Source organism: Podarcis melisellensis (genome assembly GCF_964234715.1).
Source record: "Podarcis melisellensis genome assembly, chromosome: 5".
Taxonomy (NCBI): domain Eukaryota; kingdom Metazoa; phylum Chordata; class Lepidosauria; order Squamata; family Lacertidae; genus Podarcis; species Podarcis melisellensis.
In genome coordinates this window covers 48,640,709-48,652,718 of record NC_138537.1, presented here as the reverse complement: position 1 = coordinate 48,652,718, position 12,010 = coordinate 48,640,709, and the positions used below count along the sequence as shown (strand labels likewise).

Sequence of the window (12,010 nt, the reverse complement as noted above, 5' to 3'; positions counted from 1 at the left end):
GCTGCCAACTCGCCCTCAGTATTGTGGGTGCCTGCCACTGCAATGCAGACGTGTGAACACGCACACGCTCCTCCTTTCCAATGCCAGTGAGGCACCCTTTTCCATGTCCGAGCTCCCCCCTACTGATAAAGGGTGCCTCGCTCACTGAATGAGGAGGGTGGAGCTGAACTGCTTCTCTCTCAGAGGCAGCACTGCTGCCTGCCAGCTTTTCTCATTGACTTTGTGGGTGCCCAGCCTCCCATAATTATATTATTGTGGGTTCCCAAGAAGCCACAGCTCCCTGGAGTTGGCTCCTATGCCTTGTATACTCCCTCTTGCATTTTGTGCTAGGCTTTCAGTAGATGAAGTGTTCTGTTTTTCTTATTTTTATTTGGACGTATGTGTGTGTGTATTTTTTAACTGTGACCTCTCCCAAAGTAGAACATATAAGATGAGTTTATGACCTCCAGAAAAGGCACAGGTGGCAACAAATAGGAAACTCTGAAAAGCCTCAATCCAGAACATTGAAGTAAAAATTTAAAAGTGTTACCTATGTAACCTGCTAAAATAAATCAGTGTGGTGTAGTGGTTAAGAGTGATAGGCTCGTAATCTGGTGAACTGGGTTCGCTTCCCCGCTCCTCCACATGCAGCTGCTGGGTGACCTTGGGCTAGTCACACTTCTCTGAAGTCTCTCAGCCCCACTCACCTCACAAAGTGTTTGTTGTGGGGGAGGAAGAGAAAGGAGAATGTTAGCCGCTTTGAGACTCCTTTGGGTAGTGATAAAGCAGGATATCAAATCCAAACTCTTCTAAATCTATGCAATGAATGAAATACAATCCAAATCTAAAAAGTTCTTGTTTGTGGAAACTGCAGAATCCCATGCTAACTTGCTTTGTTTGGTACATGTATTTCATGTTTTTGTCTACACTGTGTGTTTGAATTTTAGGGTATGGTGTTCATTCACAACAGCCCCCTGAATTCTCATGGAAACTTAAAGCCCACCAACTGCCTGGTAGACAGTCGCATGCAGGTGAAGCTGTGTGGCTTTGGGTTGTGGGAATTTAAATATGGAAGGAAATCTCAGGTAATGGCAGAAGAAAGCAATTATGCAGGTAAGAACATTAAGTACTTTCCTTTCCAAGAAGAAAAGCACCACCCACCAGAGCATTTTGCATGCAAATGTTTTAGTAGAGGTTTATCTTTATTTTTATTTATTAAATTTATATACCACCCTTTGTCCAAAGGTCACCGGGTGGTTCACAGAATAAAGATACAAAAAGAAAACACAAAATACAAAAACAAACAAACCAATAACTCCCCTCGCACAAACACATTTAAAAGACTGTAGATTATTTAATTAGCCAAAAGCCTAGTGATAGAGGAATGTTTTTGCCTGCTGCCAAAAGATATGTAATGAAGGCACCAGGCGAATCTCCCTAGGGAAAGCATTCCACAAATGGGGAGCCACAGTAGAAAATGCCCGTTCTAGTGTTGCCACATTCAGACCTCTCATGGAGGAGCTATGTGAAGAAGGGCCTCAGATGATGATCACAGGGTTGGGCTCAGTTTGTATGGGTTCAGTTCGTAAATGGCTCTTGTGGTCCTGAGCCATTTAAGGCTTTATAGGTCAAAAACAGCACTTTGTAATGAGCCAAGAAACTGGCTGGCAGCCAGTGCAGGCAGGCCAGGATTGGTGTATGCTCAAACCTTCTTCTCCCAGTATGTAAACTGGATGCTGAATTCGGCTCCAGCTGAGGTTTCCAAGCCATCTTCAGAGGCAGCCCCACGTAAAATGTGTTGCAGTAAGCTAATGTTTAACATTGCTTAAAGGCATGTTCATTGTGCTAAGGTCCTATCTTCGGGCTGAATGGTGGGTTGTACAAGGAGGTTTAATACAAGGGTTGTACAAGGTGGCTTAATACAAGGAGAAGGGGACGACAGAGGACGAGATGGTTGGACAGTGTTCTCGAAGCTACAAACATGAGTCTGAACAAACTGCGGGAGGCAGTGGAAGACAGGAGTGCCTGGCGTACTCTGGTCCATGGGGTCACAAAGAGTCGGACACGACTAAACGACTAAATAACAACAACATTTAATAAGAATACCCAGTCAGCAGATACTTGCATTTCACATTGCAGAATACTGGAAAAACAAAATCTTGTCATTACATGGTTCTCTACCCAGCTGTTTAATGTATGTAATACAAGAGTCTCCACTCAAGCTAGAAGGACTGGAAAACAGGAAAGAAAACAATTTGAAAATGCAACTGATTTGAATAGCGTTCAGATATTCTGAAATATCAGGGGGTGGGTACAAAGAGAATATCTCTGAGAATGCTGAATGCTGTGATTACGAAGTTTATGACTTTCCCACAGCAAGGTTGTGTCTTTCCATGTTGCAATTACCGTTTTTTTCCGTGTATACGATGAGGTTTTTTTTATTATAAAAAGTGTCAAAAATTGGGGGTCGTCTTATACACGGAGAGTGCAGAGGAGGGGAGGACAATTGGTGTCAGTCATGAACAGGAGATTCTCAGTGGCGATTTGGCGGGTGATTGGTGGCCGCTGGCGCCAAACAGATTGATGATTGGTGGCTTCAGTGAGGTGTGTGATTGTTAGCAGTGGTCAGGTGGGTGAGCGATTGTCGGTAATCCCCCCAAAAAAGCTCAACAACTCTGGGCAACCCCCCCAAAAAAGCTTACAACTGTGGGAAATTTCCCCCGTTTCCTTAATTTGGTGTCCCCCAAAATAGGGGTCATCTCATACACACGGAGAGCCAGTGTGGTGTAGTGGTTAAGAGCAGTAGTCTCGTAATCTGGTGAACTGGGTTCGCGTCTCCGCTCCTCCACATGAAGCTGACTTTGGGCTAGTCACACTTCCTTGAAGTCTCTCAGCCTCACTCACCTCACAGAGTGTTTGTTGTGGGAGGGGGGAAGGGAAAGAAGATTGTTAGCTGCTTTGAGACTCCTTAGGGTAGTGATAAAGCAGGATATCAAATTCAAACTCTTCTTCTTTATAGGAGCGGGTTATACACAGAAAAATATGGTATGTCTCCAACTGGCAAAGTCTCCTGGCAAGAAAGCAAATTGGGCAGGATGTTAGTTAGTGAGATTTTGAGGGGTGGTGTAGCCAGTGGCGTAGCGTGGGGGGTGCAGGGGGGCCGGCGGCACCGGGCGCAACACCTGGGGGGGGGCGCTCGCACTCGAGTGCTAAAATCCACGGGTTAGGGGGCGCAAATTACTTGCCTTGCCCCGGGTGCTGACAACCCACGCTACGCCACTGGGTGTAGCAGTTGGTAACATAAGCAGTCGTTATTAATTACAGATGGGTTATGAAATAATAATTAATTGTGGTTGTTTGCTGGTTCACAGAGCAAGCTTCCATGGAAAGCCCAGAGGGCGAAACTAGGATTGACAAATACAGAAACCTCCTGGTGCTTGTTTTCAAACATTGCATCATGCACATGATAAAAGATGGCACCTTCACGCCTTGGTGCTGGCTCTGGGGAGTGGGTGCCGGGCAATTTTCCATGTCCTCAAGTTGTTAGCAGTGCCCACAAGAAACGGTCTGCATAATGGTGGGGTCAAGGCTGGCAACTACCTATTAGCAGGTGGGCAGGGCCTGGCCATCCCAAATTCTAATATACAGTCATACCTTGGTTCTTGAACGGCTTAGTTGTCAAACAAATCAGCTCCCGAACGCCACAAGCCCAGAAGTAAGTGTTCCGCTTAGGGAATGTTTTTCGAAAGCCGAACGTCTGACGTGGCTTCCGCTTGAGTGCAGGAAGCTCCTCCAGCCAATTGGAAGCCGTGCTTTTGAGAACCAAGGTACCACTGTATACTATTACCAACAAAGCTGTGGTATTCATTGCTGCCAGCAACATACCTGGATGTGTCTGGGGCACAACTATCTACATGGACTTCCCTGTAATTTAGCATATGCTATGGCCTAAACAGTGGGACGCGGGTGGTGCTGTGGGTAAAAGCCTCAGCACCTAGGGCTTGCCGATCGAAAGGTTGGCGGTTCGAATCCCTGCGGTGGGGTGCGCTCCCGCTGCTCAGTCCCAGCACCTGCCAACCTAGCAGTTCGAAAGCACCGTCGGGTGCAAGTAGATAAATAGGGACCGCTTACCAGCGGGAAGGTAAACGGCGTTTCCGTGTGCAGCTCTGGCTCGCCAGAGCAGCGATGTCACGCTGGCCACGTGACTCGGAAGTGTCTTCGGACAGCGCTGGCCCCTGGCCTCTTGAGTGAGATGGGCGCACAACCCCAGAGTCTGGCAAGACTGGCCCGTATGGGCAGGGGTACCTTTACCTTTACCTTTATGGCCTAAACGGAGACGAATAAGCACCTGTAGAGAATGCAAAAAGGAAACAGGGATACTTGAGGATTTCTGCCTTTGTGAATTTCTGTGTGAAATTATCTGTTCTGCACTTCTTGGAGTAAAGATTGTAGCGACACAGTTTGTTGGCATTTTGAACGAGTAAAGATTCATAATGAATAGCTATTTATTTATTTTTAAAATACAAATTAATGTGGAACAGAATGAAACGATAGGTTAACTTGTGCAAAAATGACACAGACCAGAAATGGATAGCTTTGTCCCCCTTTGGGAATGGGCAAAACTCATAATTACTCACCAATTACACCTGGGGTAAAACTACTTCATGGCAGCAATTTTAACAGACTTTTTAAAGCCTTTTAAATAAATGTTTTATCATTCCAATATTTTCTCTCTTCTTGTTTTAGAGCTTTACTGGACAGCACCTGAATTGCTAAGAATGGCAGAATCTCCATTCCATGGCACCCAGAAGGGGGATGTGTACAGCTTTGCTATTATTATGAGAGAACTGATATACAACCATGAAGATGGTCCATTCCATGACCTAAGCCAGAATGCAGAAGGTTGTTTCTTTGAGATCTGACCTTGAGCTTTATTTTTTTCTTCCAGATGTGTAGGAAAAGCAACAAAATCCTCTGTGTGTGTTTGTACATCTAACATGTCCTCCTCCTCAAAATTATGCAGTCCATTAACAGAGGAAACAATACAAACAATATATAATTATGGAGCAATTATAATTATAAAGGTAAAGGTACCCCTGCCCTTGCGGGCCAGTCGTGTCCGACTGTAGGGTTGTGCGCCCATCTCACTTAAGAGGCCGGGGGCCAACGCTGTCCGGAGACACTTCCGGGTCACGTGGCCAGCGTGACGAAGCTGCTCTGGCGAGCCAGCACCAGCGCAGCACACGGAAATGCCATTTACCTTCCCGCTATAAAGCGGTACCTATTTATCTACTTAAGGGTGCTTTCGAACTGCTAGGTGGGCAGGAGCTGGGACCGAAAGACGGGAACTCACCCCGCCGCGGGGATTCGAACCGCCAACCATGCGATCGGTAAGCCCTAGGCACTGAGGTTTTACCCACAGCGCCACCCGCGTCCCTTTAATTATAATTATAGAGCAAGGGAAAGAAAGGAAGATGAGATCAAAACATATTGGGAAATTCTATGCCTGTGAATGTGGTTTGTTTCTTCAAACAGTTGTAACCCTGAAATTAAAACTGCTACTAAAGAAAACATATGCATTATACAACTCCCTTTGAAAAGCAATTCATCTAAGAAATGATTCTCAAACTCTTGTTAGTAGAAAGACTGGGCCTGATTCAGTTTTTTCCTTAACGAGTCACACATGTTTTCTATCAATAGCAAACTGTATTCCATACAATTTCTATTTCTATTTTTTTAAATTCCATTTTTAAATTGTTTCTCAAGAAATATCTCAAAGTCATTTCACAGTAAAAGCATCAACCATATGAACAATTAATGACAGGTAGTAATACTAATATTTTCATAGAAATTGCAAAGTTTAATATAGTGCTCGTGATTAACAAGGTGTAAGTGTTCCAAAACAGGGTGCATATCTAAAAAGTTACTGAGCTTTGCTCAGAATCCAAATTTAAATAACTATTTACTGCAAATACAGGATATGGAAATTCATCCTATATTTAGCAAGTTTCATAAGTTAATTGGCTAACTCAGGGTCCTAAATAATGTCTACAAGATTAAGTTGCACAGTCCCAAAACCAATATTCCCATACTTAATGCCTAGTAAATCAAATATACTCCATATTTATTCAAATAAATTACTGTATTATATTGCAGATCTATTTCCAACTGGTTATGGCTGCAAGCAATATGCATTTAGATTACTATGACATATCTCAGTCTAGCTCATGTTCGAAAGGAACTGGCTGAAAAGAACATATATTGCCATTTCTTTAACAACTACATGGCTTGCTGGCCCATTTCTGGGTAAAATTCGAAGCCCTACAGTGCTTGGGAAGTTGTCCATGAAGTTGTCCACACACAAAGACTCCATGGGCCTTCTCCTCATCTCTGCTTTTGAGCAAGGTTGCGAAGTGACTTCCAGAGACAGGAGAAATATCTTTTGGGCTTCCCCCCCTTCTCTTGGGGAGAGTGGCTGTGCACACCAGGTGTTCCAAGAATTATCTGAGGAATGGGGTTCACCACCTTAATGGGACATTTAGGAAGCTGCTTTATACTGAGGCAGACCATGGTCCATTCCTACTGACCACCAACAGCAGCTCTCCAGGTTATCAGACAAGGTTCTCTCCCAACTCTTGCTGGAGAGGCCAGAGATTGAACCTCAGACTTTCTGCATGCGAAGCAGATTCTCTAACACTGAATTATGGTTCTTCCTCAAATGTTGAAAGCATATAAAATTAAAGGAACTGAAAGCAAAAGCAAAAGAAAAGAATTAATATTCTGAAATCTGACTCATACTGTTTGTTTGGTTTTTTGTTCCAGAGATAATAAAAAGAATCCAGGACCCTAATTCTCCCATTCCACTGCGCCCTTCTATTTCAACACAGAAATGTAACGAAAGGATCGTTGCACTTTTGAAGGCATGTTGGGATGAATATCCAGAGAGGAGGCCAACATTCCTCAACATCAAGAAAGCACTGAAAGATGCCAGCCCAGAAGGGTGATTATTTTCCTTCATGTGAAACCAAGTATGTGTGGTTATTATTCAGGACGGAAAGCTAACCTTCATGTTGGGTTCTGTTCCTGAAGATAAAAAAATAAACCACTCCTCAATTGTGTGGTTGCCAAATCTCAGTATTCTCACTTCTTTACCTCCATTTGCTAAACCAGAAAACAGTGAATGGGATAGGAAGAGTCTCTAGGTGAGGCCAAATGCAGCCCCCTCCCCCGCCCCTCTATCTGACCCTTGGGACTCCTCCTAGGCCATGACTCTTCACTAGCTCTACTCTGCAACTCTGTCAAGTATTTTTGACTATCTGGAATGTGTCCTTCGACTGTGATCATGCTTCCTGCTTGCCTGGAAAGGTGTGTGTATAGAAACCTCTGTTTTTTGCATGGCTGGAATGTAACCTCCTGGACCAAGGTAAGGGTCACGTCCGTTGCTCTGCCTTTTTTTTTTTTTTTTTGCCTCTTACCATGCTCACTGCTGGCATGTGGCCCCTGAAAGGCTGCCCATGCGGGAGTGTGAAAAGATTCTCCACACATGCATCAAAACAGTTCTAGAGACAATAATGCACTATCTTACAAGCAATGGAAAGAAATTTGGTAGAAACGGATACGCACCAGTTCCTTCAAATGTTTTTTTGTGTTTTGTTTTTTGAACATTTCCAGAAGTCACTTCGGTATCTTGGACAACATGGTGAATAAACTAGAAAAATACGCAAATCATCTGGAGGAAGTGGTTGAGTCAAGGACAACTCAGCTGATGGCAGAGAAGAAGAAGACAGAAAAGCTTTTATCAGCTATGCTACCTGGGTAACAGAAACCCTTTACTGCTTCTAAGCCATTCTCCAGTAGAAGATGCCTTGAAACACTTTCACCTTTGGAATAAGTCCTGCCCAAGAATGAGTTGGCAGTTATGTGCATTAGGCCTTTGCTTGAACCCCAGTTTTCTTAAATTTCATCTAGCTTAAAAAAGAAATAACAAGTCTCTATTGAACATAGTTATGGATATAGGTTTGGAAATATTAAAATATGATTACTTAAATTGAATTGGGCCAACACACACACACACACACAGTGGGAAACCAAACAATATATACAAAAGATTCGTATATTAGTTGATATATGTATAACATGCAGTATATTAGAGGAGGTTGCTTCAAAGAATTGCTTCAGAAACGTGTATATTAGTCAAAACTATGTATAAAGGTGTGTATTAGGAGAAATTAACACTAAAATCCTGAATAATTTTCATGGGGATTTAAAAAATAAATAATTCCCAGATTGCTGCAGAAATGTGAACTGAATTTAAAACAGAAAAATGAGAAACCGAAACAAATGGATTCCTTCATCTCTGCCCTTTACCCGTATTCTTGTTCCAGTTTCATTGGAGAACAACTTGTTGCTGGGAAATCAGTGGAACCCGAGAGCTTTGATTCAGTCTCCATCTTCTTCTCAGACATTGTTGGCTTCACCAAGCTATGCTCTCTCAGCTCTCCATTGCAGGTTGTGAATCTCCTCAATGACCTGTACAGTCTGTTTGATAACATCATTAAAAACTACGATGTCTACAAGGTAGGCAGCCAGCATTCCCTGGAATTGAGTGGGTTGATTGAAAGGGCATTCTGCTATTTTTGTTGATGTTAATCTCTGACTAGTTCTGGCCACATACACTTACTTGGCTCCCTTTCACCCAAAGGAAAGAACTACCCATTGGGAGGAAGCCAGGCTAGCATGGATACATCCCTGTGAGATACTAAAAGTGGGATGAGCTCACTCCAAAACTTAAATTTCTAAAATAAAACAATGGAGTTCCCCTCAGGGAAGGGCATGCCAAGTCATTCCTCTTGGTACTAATGAGAGCCCATCAGTAATGGACCATGTTTTGACACCTGTCATCAGCAGATATCTCTGAAGATAATAACAAGAAATGAATGAGGGGTTCCTTTCATCTACCGTATGTTCCAGCGTATTAGGTGACTGGGCCTATAAGACAACCCCCCAACTTTTGCTGTAAAATTATAGCGTTTGGCTGTCCGCTAAGTGCCGCCAGGGGCAGAGCACGCACCCCTCCGCTGCCTCTGCCATCACAGCAGCAGCAGCCCAAGGCGAGGCATTTGGTGGGTGAAATAAAACCGAAACCCACCACCTGGAGGGAGGGAGGCCCAGCCCGGCTCCCTCCTTCCTTCTGGGAAAAGGCCGCAAGCGGCCGCCTCAGCCTCCACCACCCACACCTGTGGGGATGCCCAGCTCCTTGGAGCCCTGGCCGAAGCCGTGCACCACCTCGCCGTGGCAGGCTCTTCATGGCAACCGCAAGCCGAGTGAAGCCCCACATGGCCACGATGGAGGCCGGATCCGGCTCCCACGACGGCAGCAGCAGACAAGCGGGCAGGTGAGTACCGCGCTCAGAAGGACTTTCCGCGGTGAGGAGAGAGCGGCGGCCAACGAACACGTGCTGTGCCGGTATGGAAGAGGTGGGGCCTCGCGCTGCATCACAGGAGGCTGTGTCGCCTTCTGTGGGGAGGGAGGAGGAGCGATGGCAGAAGGGGTGCCTTTGCTCACCGGCTCCCTCTCCTCCTTCCCAACAGGTGGCTCTGCGTATACCCGGCGTATAAGACGACCCATGACTTTGGGGGTGATTTTTTTGGGTTAAAAAGTCGTCTTGGTAACTATTTGTGTGTTTGTGTGTGTATCATATGTGGGTTCTGAATTGGGCATAACTTTCCTAAGGAACTCTTAAGGCTTCCTTCATTTTCCCATTTCTCACGTTTCAATTTAAAAAGCGCTAATGATTCCTTTGATTGCTTACAGGTTGAAACTATTGGAGACGCCTATATGGTTGCTAGCGGCCTCCCCATTCGCAACGGGAGGAAACATGTTGAGGAAATTGCTACCATGTCTTTGCACTTTCTCAATGCAATCATTTCCTTCAAGATTAGGCACATGCCGAAGGAGAAACTGAGCCTGCGTATTGGTATTCATACAGGTGAAAGGCAGTGGTTTCAGCTAAGCATGATTTTAAAGCTTTTGCTACATTGTTTGTTAAGTAAGGGTTCTGAGAATTGTTATGAGACCCGTCCCCCCCCCCCCAGAGAACTACAAGTCCCAGAGAACTACAGGTCCTTGGAAAGAGGAATTGATTGTTAAACCACTCTGGGAATTGCAGCAATGTGGGAGAATAGGAATATTCTAACAAGTCTCCTTGTCCTTAACAAACTGCAGGTCGCAGGATTCTTTGGGGGAAGCCACAACTGAGATGACTTTAATTGTATAGTTCAGTAGAATGCCACTCACAACTATGTTCCAGATTTTGACTGAGGGATAGTAACTAGTAAAATGAATTGATACTTGTAGCTGCAAGTAAGATTGCAGTGAAATTACAGGGTCAAATCCTGTGATTGTGCCAATTAAATACTATAACGAAGGGACTATTCATATTCAATTTCAGTTTGTGTGCAGCTCTGTTCCAAGGACTTTGCTCTCTTCCAAGGACTTTGGGGGAGGTAGTGACACGTTTTAAAAGCAAATACAAACACGTTGAGACATAAATCATCTTATCACGTGATATTGCAAACACAAGTGTATATCTTTGGTGCTGAAATATCAAGTATGGCCACAGATTGATGAACCATAAAAATAGGGACATGCTGAGATAGTTTCTATTATAGTCCTTTGCTCTAATACCAAGTTAAAGCAATAAAGCAACATAAGTGTGTGTGTGTGTGTGTGTGTGTGTGTGTGTGTTATCGATCCATTAGGCTTCCTGGAAATGCCTTTAGTCTTGCCAAATGTGGGCTACCAGGATTTGGAGATGTAGTAATAATAAGAATGTGGCTGATGGTTCCCTATCATGTGATGATGAAATCTAGACAATATGTTCTGAGATATAATTAATTTGAAGGGAATCTGGCACAAGGAGTAAAATTTTCTCAGCATCATTTAAGATTTGATTCACAAGTGTATTTTTGAGGTGATTTAAGTCTGGTCACATTCTCATTTGTGTGTATCTATGTAGAAAATGGCTGCAGAAATGTCTGACGTTAGTACTTCAGAGTAACTCAGTCTACTTGACTACATAAAGGTAAAGGTAAAGGGACCCCGACCATTAGGTCCAGTCGCAGATGACTTTGGGGTTGCGGCGCTCATCTCGCTTTTTTGGCTGAGGGAGCCGGCGTACAGCTTCCAGGTCATGTGGTCAGCATGACTAAGCCGCTTCTGGTGAACCAGAGCAGCACACGGAAACGCCGTTTACCTTCCCGCCGAAGCGGTTCCTATTTATCTACTTGCACTTTGATGTGCTTTCAAACTGCTAGGCTGGCAGGAGCTGGGACAGAGAAACGTTGTGGGGATTTGAACCACCGACCTTCTGATTGGCAAGTCCTAGGCTCTGTGGTTTAACCCACAGCACCACCTGCTTCCCCACTTGACTACATATCCCCCCCAAAAAAACCAAAAAACATGACTGCTCTGTGGGAAGCAGAAAAGACAATTGGTAAATGGGATCACGTTGCTGTAAAATCCAAACATTAATTCATAACTCTCAAAAGCATCATTGCATATGAGATTCTGCCTTTCTTTTCTCTGTGGCTGATGCCTTTCCTGGTGTTTGTTCTAGGCCCTGTTGTTGCAGGTGTGGTGGGGATCACAAGGCCACGTTACTGCTTGTTTGGAGACACAGTGAATGTGGCTTCAAGGATGGAAAGTACCAGCTTACGTACGTTGCATGTATTTGTTATGAAGGTATGAGAAAGGCTGGTGTAAGCTCCAAAAGGCGAGAGAACATGTTGTGCTTCAAAAGCCAATGAATGAAAGCTTAGAGCAGGGAGAGAAGCAGAACTTTCAGCAATGTATAATCAAGAAGGGATGTCTTCAGTCCAGTTGCTGGGAAGCAGCAAAAGAATTACATAGCTATTATGCCCTCCTTGTGTGCTTCCCTGAGGCAGGTGGTTGCTCACTATTGGCAATAGGTTAATGGACTATACAGACCTTTGTTCAGACTGAATAGGAATTTTCTTCTTCTTTTTTTAGA

The 12,010-nt window shown here is 44.2% G+C and overlaps 1 protein-coding gene across 4 annotated transcripts in view; it reads left to right on the top strand.

Annotated features, from left to right (window-relative positions):
* LOC309370380 (guanylate cyclase 2G-like) overlaps positions 1-12,010 on the top strand; it is a 38,547-nt gene that overhangs the window by 22,077 nt on the left and 4,460 nt on the right. For all 4 annotated transcript variants that reach the window (XM_081912047.1, XM_081912046.1, XM_081912045.1 and 1 more), the window contains 7 exons: positions 927-1,092; positions 4,726-4,881; positions 6,802-6,979; positions 7,651-7,794; positions 8,364-8,556; positions 9,793-9,967; positions 11,597-11,695. In XM_081912047.1, coding sequence (XP_081768173.1) covers positions 927-1,092; positions 4,726-4,881; positions 6,802-6,979; positions 7,651-7,794; positions 8,364-8,556; positions 9,793-9,967; positions 11,597-11,695 — 1,111 coding nt within the window. The remainder of the gene's footprint in view (positions 1-926; positions 1,093-4,725; positions 4,882-6,801; positions 6,980-7,650; positions 7,795-8,363; positions 8,557-9,792; positions 9,968-11,596; positions 11,696-12,010) is intronic.